Genomic DNA, 23,206 nt, shown 5'->3' with positions numbered 1-23,206 from the left:
AGTGGGTATTTCCTGTTACAGCTCCCTGCCGCCTGGCCATCTCTTGATAATCTTTCACTGTTAACCCCCAGATGTATTTCTTTGCCATTTCAGTGGGTAAAATTAATGTGACATCATTTCCAGTGATGTCATCATTATGCTACTTACTATTTTTGAAACTTTAAGATTCCTACAGATTTTTGGTCACCGAATGTTGGCATGTATGCTAGTGGTCCCCAAAGGACTGAGGAAATCACTTGTGACCATAGCCCATGAAGGTCACTGAGGGGTCTCAAATACAAAGAAGATACTGCGAAACGAAGTGTGGTTCCCGTACATGGACGCAATTGTTGAAGACACCTTGACCCACTGCCTGCCCTGCCAAAAGACAGCGGCGAACAGTCCTCCATGCCTGCTTCAGATAGTACCACTAGCAGACGGACCCTGGCAAAGACTAGCCATGGACCTTTATGACCCACTAAAGGAATAAGGCTACCTACTTGTAATAATGGATGAGTACTCCCGATTCCCAATAATAAAATATGTATAATCCACTGCGTTCCACCAGGTAGCAGGAGTGATCAACAGGGCCATTGCAAGGGGGTGGCTCAGGGGGCTATAGCCTCGGGTCTTTTAGTTGTAGCCCTGGATAGAATCTCAGGGACTACAACCAAAAGGCTGGTTAGCCCCGAGTCCCAACAGTCCCAACATTAGAGTAGCCCCAGATCTTTTTCAGACCTAGCAACACCTCTGGTGATCAATGAACTATTCAGTGAATGGGGATCCCGAAACACCGTAAAGACAGATAACGGCCCACAGTTCCAGGGACAAGACTTTCAAAAACTCGCTCCCACCTAGGATCCTACCACCGGAGAATCACACCGTTGTGGCCACAAACCAATGGCATGGTGGAATGGTTCATGTCCACCGTTAAGCAAACCCGACAATAGGCCACCGCTGATCACATGTCGCTACCCCAAGCAATATGCCAAATGCTGAGAAGCTACAGAAATACAGCACACAAAGCAACAGGATGGATGTCACTAGAACTAATGATAAAGTACAAACTTCAAACCCGCCTTCCACAAGTAGAAGACTACACGCCAGAACAAGACTCAGAAATCCGAGAATGAGACGCAGAAAAGAAAAGGAAGGCGTAAGAGTGGCCAGACCAAAGGAGGATAGCAAAGGAACACCAATTCCCAGTCAGTGAGACTGTTCTAGTGAGACAAAGACAGCAAAAGAAGACCGGCCGAAGGTACAACCTAGAAACACTCCTAGTGATGGAGGTAAAAGAGCCAATGGTGACCGCAACCGGATCTGGTGGTGAGATAACACGGAATGCCTTGTTCTTCGTTATACCTCGAGGAGCCTGAACCAATGAAGGAGACAGTGGCAGAAGAGGCGGAATCAAGAAGTGAAGAAGTAAGCGAACCACCAGGTGTGTAAAGTTCAGGGGAGAACCGCAAATCACCTGAGCGCTCTCAACGAACCACAAGGAGTCTCCTACGCCTGATCAACTTCCATGCTAAGCAAAAGGGAGGTGTTGTGGTGGAGAAATGGGGGAGGGCTCCTTTAAAGAGGACATGCTGAGGACAAGGGGAGGAAGGCGGGAGGAGGAAGGAAGGGGTGGGGCCAGGGGAAAGAGGGGCAGTTGTTACGGGAGGAATACAGAGAAACGTTGAGAAACCCTAGGGCTCCTGTGTCCCTTCTTGGGGTATACTTGGGGCCTAACACATATTAGTTGTGCTTATGTTCATTATTATTATTAAGGTATTTATTGAGCGCAAACCTAGTTTTGGGAAGCAACGGAGCACTTTGCAATACTGGGGGGAAGAACATGGTGGAGCATGGTGGGCAATTGGTAGCAATGGATCAACGAGCAACTTTGAATGGAAAGAGTGGGGAGCAGATCATTCAGTCTCAGGTAGGGTGGGGAGTGGAGGGTGTGTGGACCTAGGTGTTAGCAAGTAGCCATTCCTTGAAGAGGAAGGTCTTTAGCTCCTTCTTGAACTGTAAAAGTAAGGGGGTGAGTCTGATGTTTACGGGGAGGATCTACCAGAGTCTTTTGTCATAGACAGAGAAGGCCTGGATTTTGGTTCTTTCCTTCGTGCACCGGCAGAGTTCAAGTTTGCACATGTCCTTATTTCTGGTGGATCTCAGCCCTTCGGAGATGCTGAGTTTCTTATTGAGGTAGCTTGGGGACTTCATTGTGACAGCTTTTTAGATAATACATCAGGATATAAAGATTATACAGACTTGCACCGGGAGCCAGTGCAGTTTGTGGAGGGCCAGGTTGATGTGGTTGAATTTGCAGTCATTTGATGAATCGTGGTGCAGCATGCAGGACGCATCTCAAGGGTGTCAAGGTAGTCACCGGAAGGCTTCCCATAAGGGCATTGCCACCTTCCAGGTGGGAGAGGAACAAGACTTGGACAGCAAAGGTGAAGTTGTTTTCCAGGATGAAGGGCTTGATTTTCCGCTGGAGAGAAAGTTGGTACCAATCTGTGTCTTTCTTGCTATCTTTGGTTTGAACAAGAGGTGTCTTTCGATGCGAACCCACAGGACTTGGCACACATGGCCAGCTGGGGTATGAAATCCTTCAGGTTCATAGCAGAGAGTCAGGTCTGGATGTCAGTGTGATGAATTGCCATCTGGCATAAGTGTGAAAGCCCTGGATTTTTTTATTTGTATTAAATAATAAAACAATGCAGGTAATTCCATCTCTGAAAGGGCAATCTTCTGATCCGATCCCCTTTCATAAGCTCCATACTAAAAGCATAATGTGTATCAGTGTCCTCTGCATCAGTGTTCTGACTTGCAGCACCTACTCTACCAGTGGCACAGAGCAGGTTCAGAGGTCAAAGTTGGTGATTCATTTGGCAGCTGCAGTGATAGCCAAGTCTCTGCAGTGCAGGGGCTGCATTTAAGATGTGTACCCCTTTGCCACAACTATGATGATCATAAATAGCCTCTGATGGTGGCAGGATAAACTCTAATAATAAAGCTATGCCTGAGTTAAGGCGTAGTGCATGGCAGTACTTTTGATCATTGCAGCCACATCCAATTTGATATTGCGCATGTGTCAGTAGTGCTGAGGGCCCAGTTCATCTGTTAAGGGGTTATGTGTATTCATTCCAGACAAGCCTCCCCTCTGTCCACCAGCAGGACTATAGCCTTGTGGGATTGCCTCTCTTTGTTCCTTTGGAAGGGCAGCTAATGCCCTTTCCCCAGAGACATCCTCTCCACAGGGAGTTGGCCTGGGAACAGGGATCAAAGGGCACACCATTCAGCAAGGGCTAGGCCTCACACCAGGGTGCTGCATATCTCAAGGCTTGTGAGTCTATTCAGAATGGAAGGGGCAGGGCTAGCGTAGCCAGACAGAGATATGTGCACGTTTTGAAAACTGTCTTGTTTTTCTTGGCCTCTATTTCTCTTTCCTATATCCTCAACTTCCTTTAGGAACTCTGGGTGTGATATCAGAAGGGCAAAGTCCGCTCATTTCAAGAGCAGTGAATTGGACCAGCTTTAGTCCAATCACTTGTGGACTTTTGTCTTTAAAGAAAGGGGTCTCACACCACTTTTTAGAATCATCTTTAGACTCCAATCCTGAAAGAAGATTTTGTTGGTCCCTGCTGGGAGAGCAGTTCCTTTCCAGAGTCCCCAGTTGTGGGGTGAAGGTAGGTGTTCCAATGCAGACGTGAACTCTGTCTCTTAACTATACCCAGGGACCATTGGGAGTGAACCTGCTGCTGACAGAAAGACCTGTAGTGTGGGACTCACAGCAACCTCATAATTGACCTGCTTGCTAAAGCAAAACTTGCCTCTCTGCCAGCCACATTGGTACCCAGGACCTCACCATGTTGAAGGACACCTTCAGTTCTGTGCCAACCTCCCAGTGTTTGGGTGCACGTGAAAAGGACTCATCTTATCCCTTAGACCCTGGATTGTGGCTCACAGCACCCTGAGACCCAAGACAGCTGGGATCCTAAAGCTTTTCACTGTTGAACTGCTTGGAGCTTTGTTTTAAGAACCGTTCGGCACATTTGAACCACCAGGACCCTCCGTTGTTGCCTTTTGCACTCTCCGTTGCTGCCTTTTGCACTCTCCCGTTGCTGCCTTTTGCACTCTCCCTGTCTGGTTTAGTGCTGCCGGACAACCAAGAACTGCAGAAAGGTACTCTTAACTAATATCTGCCCCTGCTGTTCATCTTTATGCCCTAGAGACTAGATAGGTCATTTGAATTATTTTTGCAACCTCAAGAACACATCATTTGAACATTGTGGTCTTTGAGTGCCTTTTCTCCCTCTGTCTCATTACCCAGAGTGCTGTATTTATTCTATCTTTGCATATTCTGTGTCCTTTCTACGGGAGTGAATTTTTACAGTGTCTTCTAGTATGATATTATTGTTCGTGGAGTGTTTGATTAAAATATATATTTTTATAGAAGTTTGATTTGGCATTCCTTTTGTTTTGGACTGTTAAATATTTTGCTGTTTGGGTTGCTACTGAATAACATTCACACCCCTCTTAAGAGCATAGCCTTCCCTCTGCCCACGTTACCATAAAAGGTAAAGGGGTTAGATCCCTTAACAGTGACTGTATTACCTTTATGATAGTGTTGGCTCATGGTTTGTAGAAGTGCGAGGGCTGTGTGGGTGTTTTTAGCCTCTACTCGTCCTTGTACTCTTGCAGAGAAGCAGTCAATTCGTCACAGTCAGGGTGGTCAGTGTTGTTCAGCTTTAGGAATTTAGTCTTCTAACGGGTTGAGTTTCAGTTAAGCATTGGACATACATGACTGGCTCAATTTGAGGCAGGCCTTGAGCCTGTGGGTGTCTTTGATAGTGGGATATCGTGTGGTAGAGCTATGTGTCATCTACATATTGGGTGATGTGGATGTTGTGTGGGGAGAGGAGGGTTTGGAGTTGTTCCATGTAAAGATGGAAGATGAGGGGGAGAGGATGGATCCTTGCGGGACTTCAGATGTGAAATGTAGAGCTGGTGATCTGGCGGAATCCATTTGTACGAACTGATGGCAATTAGCAAGATAGGATTTGAATGCAGCTGAGGACGATCTTGCTGAATCCTATGTGGCGATGTAGATTGTTGGTGAGTGTCTGGTGGTCCAGTGTGTGGAATGCTGCTGAAAGGTCAAGAATAGCACGGATTACCATCATCGAGGATTTAAAGGGCATCCTTTTAATTTAATTAGATCCCTAATTACCTCAGCCCGAACTGGGTTCACCACCAGAGGAACGAGTGCATGTTTTGTACGCAAAGCAAGGTTTATTGTACAAAAATCTGGCAAGCAGTTATTCGGTACTATTGGACCAAACTAACTCAAGTCTCAATGAACTACATCAGTTGATACATTTTTATACATTTTAGCAACAGTTCAAACTCTACCAGAATTTCTTTTACCACCCAGCCCTCAACCATGATTGGACAAAACATTTATAAAGAAGTTCCATCTTTTCCAAATTCATTCTTTCTCATTGGTCATCGACAATCTTTACGACTATCTTCAGATCATATTGGAAGTCCCCCTTTGGTGGAGATTGGTCCGTGGTAGGTCATGACATCATGGTATGGTACAATGAAACATCCATATGTAACATAAATCATTACTTAGTAAACCCTGGCCTATAGCCTTTTAACCTTATGCGTGATTGCACATGTTGCGCTCAGATGTTTTAGCAATACAAGGAAGGGATGAACAAACACGTTGTCTTTGAACTATCAATTGCCATCTCGTCCACCTCAGGCTCCTGGCTCATCTTTAGACATTCTAATTTTTGCGACCACTACTCCAACACGTACAGCCTCTAGTTTCACCCTGTGAAATCAATTGAACACCGGACACCCAGGCCTTGTGCCCCATCTTTATCGGCGGCCCCTACAAATGGCCTGCCCCCTCTACGTGACTTCAATGCAATGAGAAAGATTACATCTGTTCCATGCAGAACTTTCAAACCATCAACCTTCGTCCTGTTTGCAGGCTGACCTTCTACTGGATGGCTCATTCGTAAACCCCCAAACCCAAAAAACCCGGCTACCTAAAATTCATTGTGCAACTGCTAACTGCAAAGTCTGAATAAACTCACAAACACACTACATGCAGATTTATATAAACTCTTTATTAATCTTCTTTGATGTGTTTCTCTGGGTGATCAAAAGACTCCTTCTATATATTTCTCAGCGTGTATGTCTTATAAATGTTATTCCTTCTTGTGATGAATCCTACAGACTCCTCACTAACCCCTGCCTACATTCTCCTCCCAGGTGGCCAGGGAAAGACAGATGCTTTCTGATCCTGACCTTGGGGGTGGTGTTCAGCAGGAGGATCTCTGGCGAGGAGAAAGGGCCCAGGGGAATGAGAGGACTTTGTGGTGTGGGACGAAGTATTTGTCTTCCTCTACGGAGGACATCTCATCAATACCAAAGTATCTAATGGCTTGTTGTCATGACAATCTTTTTGTTCCACAAAATAAACATAAATGTGGGTGAAAACAATCAGAAATTCCTAGGCATTGGGAGAAATAAAAACCCTTCCAAAATTCTGGAGACTTATAAAGCTAAAACTTCCCTAACTCCCAAATGTACAGTCAAAAGAAATCTGTGAATAATATTGGTTTAAAGTCTAAAGAACTTTATTCCGTTTTTCAATCAAGTTTGGTGACTGATCCTTATGATATTTCTTAAAAGAATATTATGGGGAACAGAAATGAGTTTAAAAATGAAAATCAAACCTGAAAAACTAACTCCTTCATTAGGGACTTCATGACCCATAATTCCCAAAGTAATGGGACGAAGAAGAGGGCTAAAAAGGTACAATGCTGCAGGAGTGGTCAGATTGTTAATAGACATGACCCACATCTGAGGGAGACTGGTAGGCGTAAAAGGCTTCCTCAGGTGCAGGCCATTGTCGAGCAAAACAAGCAGGAAGAGCTGTGTGATTCATGTATGCAGCCGACGCAGAAACTGGAGGAGAGAGAAGACGACGGGACCACTGTTAAGCATAAAACAGTAGCCGGTCCTGAGTGGGTCTGTGCCTCCAGAAGTCTTAAGTACAGAGGTCGCACAGCGTGAAGCATGAAAGAGGGACACTTGCCCTCTGGAGACCTGTTTTGTAAAGGTTGCGCGGTGGGAAGCGAAAGTGAGGGAAGCTCTTCTCCCAGAGACGCTGTCTTCGGTGGCTGACAAGCACCAGAGAGCCTCCAGAGCAAAGGGAGCTCATGTTGCAAGTGGTGCGGATGACGGCGGACCGGGAGTACCAGTTTGCCGGATAACGAGGAGCCACTGAAGCAGAACACCTGCGAGCAGTAAGGGGATCGGCAGCTCACACCTTACCCAGTGAGTTCACCAGCTGATAGTGACCCCTGAGCTTTTACCCAATAGCAAAGTGATACTAAAAGTTACTTTGAATACCAAACTATTAGAAAGCAGTGAAAGCCGTATTTGTCAAAATCAAATGACTGTAACTTTAAGCGTGGGAGTTTGTGGAGAACCCAGCAACCCGAAGCGGCAATATTATTAAAGCTGATCCATACAACCACTGCTCAAGTGAAGAGAAACCAAAAACAAGGCAATTCAAATCCAACAGATATTGCCAAAGGCAGAAGGGGACTAATGAAAGGTCCAAAGGTTGTGAAGCTTGTTGGCCATATTTTGAGAAGCATATATCAAAAGCTGGTAAATACCCACATTGCCAACGCCAAGAAAAAAAGCAGGATAAGATCCTATCCTTATCAGTATTTGGTTACTTATGCAGTGGGCAAATGAAAGTGGTGAGAAGGCTGCCCTTCTGGAAAAGGTTATTTAGAATGAGAGGAGAATAATTTGCATATGAGTATGAAAGAGCACCAATGAGAATCTTAGTTTCCCTGAAAAGTTGCTAAAATGTTGATGTTACAAAATAACTGCTGTAAAAGCTGTTGTAAAACTATTATAATTTGATCTTAACAACAGAAGCACTTGCTGTTGTAAAACGCTGTTCGGGCAGGAGATTATACCCAGATGGCAAACCTTAAGTAGTAGGCGTGGCAGGGGAGTAAACCAGGTTGAAGTTGATGAAGTGCTATAAAGTGGTGTGGACTAAGACAATTTATGTTGCTTGTGGTGCTGAAGAAAGAACTGTATGAAACTACTGCTATAGAGTAGTTATATTTCTTCAGAAATACTCAGTTATAGCAAATCATCCTGACAAAGACAATTATTGTTGCTATTGACAAACTAAGAAAATATTCTTTTAAGAGAAAGAGCCATCCATTTTCTTTGTTGAATCACTGGAATGTTGGATCTTTGTTTTGTCAAGTTGGAGTCACAAAGAACTGTATTGGAACTTTGTTACACACTAGGATTCCTAGCAGAAAACTGCTTGAGTCTGGGGAAGGGGAATTCACCTAGGTTATAAGGAGAGACTGTTGTCATATTACGAATTCAATTGTTATATTATTGTTATTGCCTGTGAACTGCCATGTATTACCATATTGATGTATTATATGTTTAAGTGTGAGGGACAGATATCCTTTTTTACAGTGTTTCCTTTAGTTTATCTTAGGCAGGGAAATACCTGTCAGGGTAGGGATAGGAAGGCAATTATCCAATATTTTTATTTAATAAAATGGCATCTTTTGAAAAACCTTCACAAAGTTGACCACCTCACATTTCTGACCCCTCACATTGTTTACCGCGGGTTCTAAGAAAATTCCCCCTCCGTATTGAACCCCTCTCCGCCTCCTAATTTCCATGTACTTCAGAGCCCCCAGGTTGTAGATCTTGTTCATGTTACATTTGCGGTTTTAACATTGTATCTTTCTATTCACGTGCAACTCTAATATGTATCAATTCTAGAGAAACAATAACACTAAAAGTAAAATTTCCCATCCGTAATTAACTACGCTCGATACATACGACATTGCAACATCGCCCCCAGTTCACTGCCACAGTAGTCATTGATATGGCACATGCAACATGTATCCCTCGTAATCATGGGGACCCTTCCTGACCACCCCAACACCTTGATGGTAGCCATTTCTGTGCTGCTCTGGGTCTGAAGCCAGATTGGTAGGACTGAAGGAGGTTGTTGGCAGTATGCATTGATTTAAACAAATAGAAAATAACTAATAACATTAATATCTAAACATTTATAACAATAAAATACTGAATTTTTAAAAATTTATATATATGGGGATAAGGATTTAAAATGAGTGGGAGGGGTTTGGAGTGGGTTTATACAGGAAGGGACATGAGGGACTTGGAGGGGACCCCCCAGATAATTGTTATTTTCTATTAGTTAAAATCACATTTAACCGTTGTTGGCCTCAATGTGTTGGAGAAATTGCGTAGCTACCAATTTCTCTAGGATATTACCTAGGAAGGGAAGATGGATGATGGGGCGGTAGTTGCTGGGGTCGTCAGGGTCCAGTGTTGGTTTCTGGAAAAGTGTCAGGATTATTTGTCTAGTTTCGAGGGTCATGGGGAAGGTGCCCTGATTCAGTGAGCTGCTGCCAAATATGTGGGTAGAATAGGGTGACTAGAGAGGCTCTGGGGGGTGAAAGGACCCATCTGGGCATGTATCTGGTGTGAGGAATGGGCCATCTGGGTGTGTGACTGGAGGGTGGGAAAGTCATCTGGGTGCAGGTCTGGTATGGTGTAGGGATGGAGGTATTTAGGAGTGTACCAGGCGAGAGAGTTGGGGGTATCTGGTTGTGTGATTTACTGTTGTTAGCAATATATGTTTGATAAACAAGAATTGTATATCACAAACACCTCTGGACAACTGATCCATGCCAAACCTAAACAAGGAACAGAAAATAATCATTTTCTGACTTATTATTTGAACAAAGCAGTAATACAGAAACCTATTACAATTTTACCAAACATAAACATTTCACGTGCTTTCGACTGGGGATCTTGAACTCATCAAAAAGTAGTGGGAAGACAGCACCATCAATCTCTGTGAGAGATATTTTATAAGGCCTACATTCTTTTATGTTTAGTGGTACTGTTGATGAAAGAAGATCAAATATTGGAATAGACAGCAGTGCCCAAATAAGCACCAGCGCATTGAGATGATCCTTTCTGATGTGATGTTCTATGAGAATGTTGGCACACCTGGTGCAAAGCCCTGGAGCTGCCCTGCAAAGTAAAACAAATCTGATGATGTTTCTGTACTAAAAGGGTGTAGACATGGTGAGCTTCTGCAATACATTTCACTTAGCATATCAAACATCCTATCACCATCAAATTAAAACCCTGCTTTAGACTCTTGGGCCTAAGACATTGGTTGTCGGTCAACTGTTATTCTCTCCTACGAAATAGTAGGTCATTTGCATCATTTACCCTTCATCTTGGCATTTGTCAAAATAAACTAGACTATTTACCAGGACAGGGATGGTTATGATGAGCTATCTTCTAAAACAATCTCTGGGCTGTTGCCATGCTGTTCGGGTAAATAATAGATAGTGTGTACTGTTTACTCTTCGTCCTGGTAAGCTAAAGCAAAACTACATTTTTAACCAGGTTATTGGGCACTGCTGACAAGCTGCCCTTTAAGACCATCTCTGAGCTACTTTGATGGTGCCCTGGTAAATAGTAGAAAGTGTGTGTTCCTGGTAAATAGAAATTCTACACTATTTACGCTTCGTTCTCGTGATTTATTTATATGTATTTATATTGCGCACAAACGGTCCGGGGGCATCGAGGCGCTGGAGGCGCTGTTACAAGCTTCCTTAGTCAACTTACAGGTAAGGAGTACACAAGAGTGGTTAAGTTAGTCACAGTGTTTGTGGAGGTTGAGGGATTACATTGACACAGATGCATCAGAAAAGATAAGCAGACAGTTTCAACAAATGCGATTGTGGCGGGTTCATGGGTCACATGAGGGCGAGAACGATACTTGTTTAGGAGGGCAGGGCTAGTGATAGATGCTGGCAAAGAAAAAACTACAATCCCATAATACAAAATGAACAAAGCCAGAACTGAATGGCGTTCTCACGCACGGCCACAGAAAACTTAAGAGCTTAGCAAGTCCAATGAGCCTTGTATGCTTCTTACAGTTGCTAATTAGGCTAATGTGAATCTCACCTCACATGCAAACATGGGTTCACTCATTTTGTTTAATATGCATTTTATGTAGAAAACATTTATGGGCTTGTAAATGATCAAGGAACAAATCAGTGTTCTGATATTGTAAAAAGTAGTGTTTGCTCCAACTGTGCCAAATTCTAAAGTGCAATCTGTCCTGCGTTTCACTTGTTTATGACCATTAGCTGAGAGATGCCTTCAGCAGGTTAATCAGGCGAACTGCTAATCCTACCTTTCTGTTGCCTTCTCCAGATCCAAAAGACAATGTCATCTACTCGAGTTTAATTCCATGGATCGGTAAGCATTTCTGTATTTCCTCACTATTACATTTTAGCTAAATGCATTGATTGTATATTTATTATTTATAATATGTGATTAAAGGAGCACTTCACTTTTACCAGGAACACTTACATTAGCTGCATGCAGTGAAGAGGACAATACTCAGACCAGGTACCTTACAAAGCAACATATTATGAGCCGTGAGTAACCAGTCGTTGACTGGGTAAACCTGGGATAGATATCAGGGGCATGACAGACAATGGTCTCATGAAATGTAGATTGGGATGAGGTAGTATCATCATATGGATGGCAGAGTGTGTTTAGATGGGGCTCGTTTTCCAGGTGGAGGAGATGTGCTTAAATGTTGGTTTCACAATCTGGATGTTGGAGGTATTTTTAATGTCAGGAATTTGAAGTCCCGGTGACATTGGCAAAGTGAGAGAAGGAAGAGAAATGAGAGTTAACACCAGAATGCTTCATTTTTTTGGAAGAACTGCACATTGAAGATTATAGCTACCCTCGGCCTCGGCCTCCTCTTCTCCTTCCCTCATTTCTGACTGTCTTTCTGCTATCCAGGAATGGTGTGCCGCCAACGACCTCTGCCTTAATGGCAGTAAGACTGAGATTCTACTCATCGGCACACCCACTCCCTCCTTCCCTGCAGCACTCTGGCCGGCCTCACTTGGCCCTCTTCCTGCTCCTACCTGCAAGGCAAAAAACCTCGGGGTCATCTTCAACTCCACACTCTCCTTCTCTCCTCACATTTCTGACGTTTCTAAGAAGTCACACTACCAGCTGCATCTCCTCAGAGGTATCCTTGCTTTCCTCTCCTTCCCCCAGAAGCTCACTGTCTCCAGAGCCCTGGTTCTCTCGAAGCTGGACTACTGCAACAGCCTCTATCTAAATCTGCCTGCCTCTACTCTCCGCCCGCTGCAAATCATCCAGAACAGGACTGCGAGACTTGTCCTTGGCCTCAAGCCCAGGGACCGTATCTCTCCAGGACTGAAATCGCTACACTGGCTCCCTGTGGCTGCGAGGATAAAGTTCAAAACCCTCTGCATTGTCCACAAGGCCTTCCCGGGCCTTGGGCCAAAATACCTTCAACTCTCTTTTCCTAAATATCTTCCTTCTCAAGCTCTTCGCTCATCCGCCTCCAACTCCCTCAGGGTCAGCCGCTTCTCCAAGCAATGAGTTGGGGGGAGATCTCTCTCCGCAGCAGGGGCCTCCCTCTGGAACAGCCTTCCTGCCTCCCTGAAACTTGAGGAGAACCATCTGCGGTTCCTGAAGCACCTCAAAACCTTCCTCTTTGCTTCTGCTTTCTCTCCCCCTCTCCCCTGCTAAATCACTGAAACTGTACTGAATCAGCAACTGGGCCACTCACCAATCTCGGTCCTTGGCCCAGCCACTCTCCCCTGCACTGCCTCCCTGGCAACCCCTGCACTGCGGGACTGTCTCTGTATCCCTATAGCCCCCTTCCAAGCACTTGTCTGCACATATACTGCACTTGCCACCAGCTGGCCCTTACTATTTATCTTGTATTTTACTAATCACTTTGTACTGCACTTTCCCCTCTCCCTTTCCCCCTTGCACTTTTTCCCGTCCCCTCTACCCATGCACTTGCGCGATCTGAATGACACCTGGCCTAGTAGGATCGTTTGTCTGTCTCCCCTTGTTCCCCCCTCCCTGCCTCGTCGCGCCTTGAAACACTTGTGTATAGGCGCGTTACAAATGCCATATCATATTATACAATATCATAGCTTGTCTAGAAAAATAATGCACCCACTACCCACAATCTGTGGGTATTATGCCTCTACTTAGATACATGATGCTGGGCCGAGATATGGTTCGCTCTGTCAGAGGTATTAACCATCTCAAGTGGGATAGCCATTACATGTACATTAATCAAGACTTTGCTTCAGAGACCATAGACAAACTTGTGGCTGATGTTGTGGGATCGTCACAGATTTGTGTCTAACGTTCATATAACTATGATTAGTTTGAAAAAGATATCAATAGACATCTAAAACCTCCGGACTCACCACTCTCCTTACTTAACTGTATGCCACTACTACAGCACTTCACACCTTTAGAACACTCTGCTCCACTAGACAGGCAGATATATACAGCATTCGTGGTCTCCATGTTGATATAGCATGTCCAAGTCTGTATGTTCAAATGTATCTAAATGTCATGTCTTAAGATTGTTTCTTGCAGTGTGTAAACCCAATTAGTACCCGTCGAGGGTGCAATCAGAATGAAACAAGCATTCTGATTGGCCCTCGCCAAGGCTTTACCCGGCCGAGAATCCATCGATTCTCAGCTGGGCTTCCAGCCGCCTTTTCCACGGCAGGGGTGTGGCAGCCCCTCAGCCAATGAGGAGGCTTGAAGCGGGGCCATCCCCGCTCTGAGCCTCCCCATGGCTGAGAAGCTGCCTCCGCCGCCCGCCGGGGACTCAGGTATGTTTTTTTGTTGTATTCCCTTCCCTCACACCTCCCCGCCCTCTCCACCCCACTTACCTTCAGCCTGCTTTTTCCCTGGTGGGGGCCGATGGCAGCCTCTGAGTCTCGACACGGCTGGAGGCTTCCATTGTCCCTCGCCGGGGACTCAGGTATGTTTTTTTCGCTCCCCCCCTTAAACCCTCCCAACCCCACTTACCTTTTTGTTCCCAGGAGCGGACGCGCTGGGAACACTTCTGTTTTCCCTTTCCCGTAGGCTATTTTCTTGGTCGTATTGCCCCTCGCCATACTGACGCAAAGGCATCTAAAATGCTACAAGACTGGGTTGGTCAAGAAGGTTGTGCCCCAGCTGTTAGTAGGAAACTAGGTGGTTCATTTCTCTTTCATAAGTGACTGTCAATTAAACTACAGTGTACAGAGGCGGGCATGGATGGCAGATGGGTATTGACCCTAATCAAAATATATAGATGTCACACTTTTAAATTTACATGGTCCAACAGCAGATGAGCCATCCTTTTGGGAATTAGTAGAAAAGGTTGGATTTAAATACAGTAATTATAGACTCTAATTGAACGTGCCTCCAGATCCCCACGTAGGCAGAAATCCGCCTCAAAGTTCGCTAAAGCAAGAAGCCATATGATCATGCAGTCTGCTTTAAATTACTTTGGATACATTGATGCATGGATAACGCATCACCACAGTTAAATGGAATTTACCTTCTTTTTTTAATCTACACCGCATTCACTCATGCATTTACTATGTTCTTCTTAGCAAGGATTGGATCTTAGGCCTAAGACATTGGTTGTCGGTCAATATCAGATAATGACCCTGTTCACTGGTCAGCTCCATGCAGGAAAAGGCACAACTGGCACTTAAATCTGGCCTTGCTATTAGAAAAAGATATGAATTAATCTTATTGGCCTAGCTGATGCTCTGCAATCGCTTCTTATGCAGTGCGATCTATGAAGCACTAGATGTTGGTGTTGTTTGACATGAACTATATATTGATTCTCTATTGTTTTACAGACTGGACCGCTGAGCCTGTTTTGTTTCACTAATGTTCATCCCCCTCACCCTTCCAGCATTAATAAAATAGTATATTTTATGGAAATAAAAGACAGGTAAAGTGTAATTATATGGGAGAATGAATTTTACGAATGAGAAGAAGATTTTATGAATGTCAGGGATTGAGCATTTGAAAACAACCTACAAAGGAATCAATAGGGATAGTGAATCAATGCTAGAGGCAACTATCTCTGCTCATATATGGCAAGAATACCAAAGAAGATGTAAATGGCCTGCCACAGTGCCATGCTGCATAAAGATATGGAGCGGTAGTGGGTTTACAGTAGATTACAAAGGTCTCAAACCTTTGATAGAGGTCAGGTTAATACATTAGAGAAACCCAAAACAAGGGTTAGTGGGAGACTGTTGGAAAGCTGGAGGTTGGAGAAATGCTACAGATGTTCTTGCCTAGGAATTAAACTACGAAAAAACTTTCAACAATTAAAAGTGCTTGTTCCTTACTATCTTTTTGGCGACGAGTGGGCAACACCTGCAGATCGATCCCATGGAACGAGGCGGTTCTGTTGCACGACGGAGAAGGTATGATGCATATGCAAAGTCAGCAACAAGAAGAGCCAGTTACACAAGTTTTAGTGTCTTTTGTTGACATTGTCATAATTGGATTTGTGTTAGAGTGAGGAAGCAGGCTTCACCGTGAAGAATAGAGCGGGAACACTGCTGTGAGCACTTGATCCTCCCATTCTTCGATCATAGAGGAAAGTGCCAAATGACGTGCCATCGACGGCATGGAAATCAAAGAAGAACTCTGTAAACCATTCTATACCTGTCATTCTGTGATTGACAAAAGGAAAAGGGAAAATGAAACAGTGAAGTTGACATGATGTACAGGCTTCTGTACTGCACAGAAAGAAAATTAAATGAGATTTTCAGTGAGTTTAAATTAAACAATACAAGCAATAACAGTCCACTCTCCAGATAATGTCCTACCAAATCCACAAATCCAGGAGAGCCGACTATTTCATGGTCCGAATGGAAAGCATATGGAAAGACTTATCTTTAGGATGTAGTGCATCATAATTTATGAGCAGATAAAACACAATCCTTATTGCTACATGCTCTGGTCACGCAAATATTGTGAGCTTCCTCTACTATTAGCATTTGACAAAGTGAACCATTCCATCCTCATAAAAAAGGCTCCATGACACCCTTAGCATCTCAGAGCGGGCACTAGACTGGCTTACCTCCTTCCTATCTGACCATTCCTCCAAAACAATTTGGTGCACTTTCTCCTCCCCTTCTTCCTCCACTACCTGTGGCATCCCCCAGGGCTCCATTATTTCGCCCTGGCTCTTTAACATATACCTTTCTCTACCGGCATGACTTATTTCCTCCTTTTACCCCAACTTCCAATGCTACGCTAACAATACACTACTTTTCTTCAAACTTCCCACGGACGCCCTTGCACCCTCCTTCCTTCGTGACTGCCTCTCTACCATCCAGGCATGGTGCACTGCCAATGACCTCTGCCTCAATTCCCAGAAAACAGAGATTCTCCCCATTGTGTCCCCTGCACCATACTTCTTCCCTGCAATCTGGCGTTCCACCATGGCCCCCTGCCCCTCTGCTGCAGCTAGGAATCTCTGAGTCATCTTCTACTCCTCCCTTTCCTTCATCCCTCACATTCAGGACATTGGGCTTCATTCCGAGTAGGGCGGTAAGGGTTAACGGTCACCGGTAACGAGACCGGTGCCGTTAAACCCTTACCGCCCTACTACGAGTTCCCTTTGCGGGTCCTTCCTTTATGCCTGCTTTTAGCCGGCGTTAAGGACGGGACCCGCAAAGGCTCTTTAGTGCTAATAATGGTACCGTAATTTACGTAGAGGGCTGAACAAAATCACTTGCAAAGACCGCTGAGATGCCGTCACAGAGTCCCAGGACTTTCTGTGGATATGCAGGTAAGACTTCCGTTAGTATCGATTCTGCAGTAGCCGCCCCGGCAGCAATGGAGAGTAGCCGAATTCCTTTCCGTACTTCGTGGCAGCAATCCGCAACAAGGAAGGGGGAAGGTAGCTTCTAAATTAGAACCGCAAGAAGACAAGCAGAAGTCAGCAAAGGAGAAACAGGAGTAGCGCGGTACCGGAGCACCGAGAGGGAAGAGCAGGGAGCGCAGAGGGGAGTGCAGGAAAAGGGGATGATATAACGGAGGAGACTAAGTAAGAAAAGAAGTCATCAGTGGAGCGTAGCGTAGGAGCAAGCAAAGTAGCAAGTAGCGACGCACCTACGCGAAGCTGCAGAAGGAACTAAGTAGCTCCAGATAGATGGCGGTCGCCATCTTGAAAAGAACTAGACCGCTGCACAGGAGTTGGGAGAACGGAACAAAAAAGGCGCCATCTTGGTTTCTTCTGAGAATACGTGGGATGATGCTTCTTCCACTGCATCAATAAGGATCTCCTAGTGGTTCTGACACATACATCAAACATATCATGCAGTCTTGTATTGTTCACACCTCTTACTGAAGTGCATGTCAATACACTCCACAGAAAAACATGAAACAAAACACAATAAAAAAAACAAATGTAACCAACAAAAGTTCCTGCTTGTACAATTTGGTTCCATTCGGTGCATAATCCTTTAGAGGCTGCCAAAACTAAAATGTCCCGATAATTTCACATAACACGCACTGATTTCTATTTAGGTGTAAGAATTTACAAGGGCATTTCATCTGAGGGGGAAAACATTTCATGTCGCTACATCCTCACTCATCTCCCTCATCCCAATACACTGCCCTATAGCAGACAGCAGTTTCTGCCATAGCCCATCTCTGCAGATCCTTCCACCTTGCTATAAAGTTGGGGCCATCCACAGATGTCCAGGACATCACTATCTTGCATTTGGCTAGTACATGAATTAGGTTTTCTTTCCTGGTAAGGCGAGTCGTGTGTTTTTCCCCTCTTCCGGAGCATTCCCAATAAGCACGCCTCTGGGGGCCACTCATGCATCTCAATAACCCCTTAGACACTCGCTCTGCAATTGACTGCCAAAACCGCTGAACCACCGGTCATGTCTGCTCTATCACCAGCGCATCTCTGGCACACTGTCTTTCAGCCCCGGGGAACTGACGTATCTTGTGAGGAGTCATGTACGCCTTTTGCTTAACATACAGTTGCAATAGCTTGAATCTGGCATTTGTGGGGACCTTTTAGGTGTACCTGTCATGATGCCTACCCCCGGGGACCCAGGCCAAGTCCAGCAACCCCGGAGGCAGGCATCAAGTTATCCCAAGCAAGCCCAACAACCCCTGCTAGGGGCTATTTGGGTGCAGTCCTGGCGCCTATGGCGCCAGGCTCATATGGAGAGTCAGTCCTGGCACCATAGGTGCCAGGCTTATAGATTAAAACTTACCTGATGCAGACCATGCTGCAAGAGCTCCAAGCCAAAAGAGGCTTGGAAGGGACTACTTTACCTAGGGACTATTTTTTTACTCGGGTGGTGCTGGGGAGGAATACTTACCTGGGACTACTTTGGGGGCTATTTAAATCACGCCCGAAGAGCAGCACACGCTTCGCGTTATTCTACATCCGCCAGCGTAACGCTCACCGTGCCTGCAAGTCTGCATCTAGCCTTCTGCCACGCCCGCCTCGAGTTTGGAGCTCCTAGAAAAAGGGAGAAAGAAGGAGAAAAGGTTAGAACAAGAGAAATACCTTTGATCCTTACCTGAATTACCGATCCATCACGCCTTCGAGCTGGAAGAAAGAAGTTATTTTATGTGCGTCGCCTCGCCTGCTGCTGCGCCGCGCTAAACTCACCGGCCTTCGCAGCATCTTCACATTCCACTGCATCCTCCTGCATGTTCCCGCCGCACTCCGGCACCTAAGGAGAAGACAAGAACAGCAAGGTGAGCCAAGGGAATACACAGAGGAATATTAGTTACCCCCCATAGACTTACCTGATTTTACCACCGGGGGTACTATTCCTCTTCACGGGTCAGCACAGCTTCCACTGCATCTTCGCCGAACCCCAGCCCCTAAGGGGAAACAAAAGGACAGCAAGGTGAAACAAAGGGACTAACAAGGGGAACCCTCCTCACCACAATAGACTTACCTGATTTAACCGCAGGAGGTATTATTCCCCAGACTTCATACTTTCTCTCAGCGCCTGAATAAGGGAGAAAGCAACAGGTTACATATTGACATTATTTTATCGAACTGTGTTGGATAATACAAATCCTTACCAGAATATTACCGGTTGCCACGAGGAACTCTTCACTAGGGTCAAGCTGCAACCTGCAAGGAATCGGACAAGAGTGAAAGTCAGGCATTTGAACTCTTACGAACTTCATACTTACGGTGTCTTGCCGGGAATCTCGGAGTCACTGTTGTTCTGGAACTCACCAATTCCTTCGAGCTAGTGAAGCAACTGGTTATCTACACGCCCCTGCGCTCAATGCAGGATGGAGAGCTCATCTTTTCAAACCATCAGGTGAGACTACAAGAGGGGACATCAAAGGTGATCAGTGGGGAGAACAGCGGGGGTGGGGGTATTTACACTCAACTCCACGGGTGGTTAATTCCCTTTCTCCATTTGCAGAAGAATATTCCTACGGGCCAAGCAAACGAAGTTAGGTGGGCCAGTCCAGTCTGTCATCTCGGCCCTACGTGTCACATTGGTGGAGACCGCAGCTGTCCAGTTCAGATCGACGCCTCTGTGGGAGCCAGGTGAGCATAACAGTACCTCAACATCTGTGCCCATTAGGGGTCCGTATGCTCAGGCTCACTCAGTTTGTTCAAGAACAGCTCGTACAGACTAGAAACAACGTGACCTCCCTCTGTCATATGATACAAGGCTTCAAGTACAGGATCACCCACAGTACCCTCATGAAGGTCAGGCCATCTGGGCTTTATGTCTCTAATCAGCCCCAAGTGTAACAAAATGTGGCCTCCATGCATTCCAGAGTGTTGCATTAGGGACTCGAAATCCATCAACTTCCCTTCCGACAATACATCACCTAGGGTGGCAACCCCATGGATTTCCCAGTGCTTCCTAACCTCACTTACAGAGTCCGGTTTCTTATTGAGTATCGCAGCCAGGAGAATGTTATGGGAATAGGGATCCCCAGCTCCCAATATTCTCTATTACCTTCCCTTTCAAGCTCTTCGCTCCTCCACTTCCAATTCCCTCAGGGTCAGTCGTTTCTCAAAGAAACGAGCTGGGGGTAGATCTCTGTCTTTGGTTGGGCACTCAATCTGGCACAGCCTCCCTGCCACTCTGAAACTAGAGGAGAACCATCTCCGGTTCCGGAAGCTCCTCAAGACCTTCCTCTTTGCTTCTGCCTTTTCTCCTCCTCTCCCCAGCTGATCTGTTCTTCTTGGCATCTGATTTCCGGCCCAGGTACTTTCCCACCCTGCCACGCACCCGCACTGCCTCCTGGCAACCCTTGCACTTGGGTCTGTATCTGTAACCCTACAGTCCCCCCCTTTTTTCTGCACTCACCAGACATCCCCTGCCTGTGCCTTAAACCTAGCACTTGCCACTTGCTGGCTGCACTACCATTTTTTTTTTAATCCTTTGCTCAGCACTTTCCACTTCTCCCTTCTCCGACCGGACACTTCCCCCTTCCCTCTCCTCTGCACTTGCGCGTTCTCAATGTCACTGGGCCTAGTAAGATTGTTGTTTTTGTTCTCCCTTTTCCCCCTCCCCTGCCTCGTCACTCTCTGAAACAATTGTGTATGAGCGCAATACAAATAAAATATCATATCATATATCGGCCCTGCACCACCGAACATTGCTCAGTGCCACAAGGTGGGGCAAGCAGGGAAGTAATCCTTCGGTACCCACAGCACTTCTTTTAAACAAGTACTGTCTAATCGAAGTCTATAATAGCACCGTGTTTGGTGAATCCTCATTCGCCAGCCAGCTCACAACAAACTGTAACTATCCAGCCGGATAAAACAGTTCAAAATGGGGTAATCTGACCCCCTGTCCCTATAGTCTCATTGTAGAGTAGCTAATGTGATCCTATTTCTTTCCACCTCCCCAAATAGGTTCCTTAGCCATCAAATCTAATTTGCTAAAGGACATTCTAGGAATATTAAACGGTATGTTATCGAAATGATAAAGAAGATGAGGGAGCACTACCATCTTCAAAAGTGCGACTCTCCCTATCATGGACAGAGGGAGCTTTCCCCAGAACATCACAGATTTCACCATCTTGTTGAAGGCCTCCTTTGTGTTATGTGTATGCAATGCTTCAAAGTCATGCTGTACATTGACATTGAGGTATCGAAAAATGACAATTTCCCATTTCAACTCTAGATTGGGCAACAGATGTCTATGAAGGCTCACCAGCCCAGCCAGCAGGAACAAGCAGGACTTCTGGTGACTAATCCGTATACCTGAAAGGTCAGCAAAGAGGTCCATCACCTCGAGGAAGTGTTGTAAGTTGGGACTAGGGTGTGTGAGTGACATAAAGAAGCATATCATCCGCATACAATGAGATCACGTGCCTGACCCTATCTGTCCGGATGCCTGCTTCCATATATTCCGCTCTCTAGAATACTGCACGCGGGACTAGAGCGAGAATGAAGTATCGATTGGTGGGTCTGGTGCACACCACCCTTTAGGATGGGGAAGCACCTGCGTGGGTCCGCCCATGCATCCGATAATCAAGAAGAAAAAGAAGAAGAAGAAGAATGAACAACATCTGGGACAGTGGACAAACCTGTTTAATTCCCTTACGTAGCTCCCAATTTTTAGAAATCTGTTTCTCAGTCTGCACTGTAGCCATTCGTTTCATATAGATAAATTGTACCTTCCTGAGAAAACCTGCACCGATCCCAAAAAGTTACAAGGTTGCATATATCCAGTCGCATTTGACAGAATTAAGGATGCAACCAGACATTATTCCTCATAGTGCCTAGTGCTGTCAATAACGTGATGAAGTCTCCGTTCATGTCAGACACATATCCAGTCTGATCTGCATGTATCAAGAGGCCAATTATCCCCTTTAGCCTGTTAGCCAACAAAGCTGAAAGGACCTTACAATCTTGATTCTCCTCAGGAACCACAATCTAGCAGGGATGTATTGGGTTTGACGTCTGGTACAATAATTGATTCCATTAGGCTTTGAGGCAACTCTCCCATCTCATAAGGCTTCACTAGCAGTTCTAAAAGTTTAGGCACAAGCGCTTCCACATACTCATTGGAGAATTCTTCCGTCAGTCCATCTGCCACAGGAGCTTTTCGTGATTGCAGCACCCTTATGGTAGCCTGTAATTCCTCCAATAAAAGCAGGCCCTCTAACATATACTCTGTTCCTCATCCAGCCAAGGCAAATTCATTTCAGACAGGGTTTCCCCAATGTCAAGGTCACACCCCTCAACCAGAGTACTGTAATACTCAGAAAAAACACCATTAATCTCCCCTTGCATGTGTCCCTTAACCCGGTGCTTCTCTCTAATGGCACTAATCATCTCCCTCCGATTCTCCTGCTGCATAACCATGCCAAGAGTCTTCCTGGCTTGTCTCCCGATTTCTGCGTGTATTTTGTAAAGTCAAACTTGCCCAACCTGTCCCAGTCAGCAATGCACTGTTAGTGCAATTTAAGTAAGTCCTCTGCCTCTCCACCACTTCCTGCATCTCCACATTCAGCTAACTCAATTGCAGCTTCAGTCCTTGTGAGGGAGTCTAGCAAGTATGTCCACAACCCAACCATCCTACATATCGCACACCCATGCAAAACTATCTTAAAAGCCTCCAAAAGAGTGCTGGTTCTCTCCACACTTCCAGTGTTAGTCTCAAAATGATCTTCTATCTTATCACCCAAATATTTCCTAAAAGTATCATCCAGCCGTGCCTCTACACATAATCTCCAAGTGGGAATCGGGGTTTTGTCTGATTTCCTCTGCCAAGTGACCAACAAAGGGGAATGGTCCGAGAGCATGCTAGCTCTGTAATCAGCATTTAGGAATTCCCCCAAGGGGTCCTGCCCAGTAAGAAAATAGTCAATGTGAGTACACACCTTATGCAGAGCCGAGTATTACGTGTAGCTTCGGTCACTCCTGTGTGACCATCTCCATAAATCCACTGGCTCGAGGTTCTTCAACAGAGCAGTCAGAGCTTTAGTCAGCGGTGCAGGTCTCCAGTATTTGTTATCCGATCTATCTACTGTCGGGTCAAGGGTCCAATTAAAGTCCCCACCCCAGAGCTACAGAGCACTGTGGGCCCTCAGTCTCAAATAAGAAAAGTAAAATAGGCTGCCACATTATGATTGGGGGCATATGAGTTTATAATGCACACCTTTCTGCCTTCGAGGAACCCATAAGCATGCACAATTCTGCCGTCGTCATTCGGTTTAATTTAAATCAGTTTAAAAGGTATGG

At 45.4% G+C, this 23,206-nt stretch overlaps 1 protein-coding gene across 2 annotated transcripts in view; it reads left to right on the top strand.

The window, feature by feature from the left end:
• The window catches only part of LOC138548087 (cytochrome P450 4B1-like), an 880,410-nt gene that overhangs the window by 195,773 nt on the left and 661,431 nt on the right, over positions 1–23,206 (top strand). For both annotated transcript variants that reach the window (XM_069642254.1, XM_069642255.1), the window contains exon 3: positions 11,320–11,364. In XM_069642254.1, coding sequence (XP_069498355.1) covers positions 11,320–11,364 — 45 coding nt within the window. The remainder of the gene's footprint in view (positions 1–11,319; positions 11,365–23,206) is intronic.

This window comes from Ambystoma mexicanum, chromosome 1q (assembly GCF_040938575.1).
Source record: "Ambystoma mexicanum isolate Mex_15411 chromosome 1q, UKY_AmexF1_1, whole genome shotgun sequence".
In the NCBI taxonomy this organism is placed as follows: Eukaryota; Metazoa; Chordata; class Amphibia; order Caudata; family Ambystomatidae; genus Ambystoma; species Ambystoma mexicanum.
This window is presented reverse-complemented; position numbering and strand designations above follow the sequence as displayed.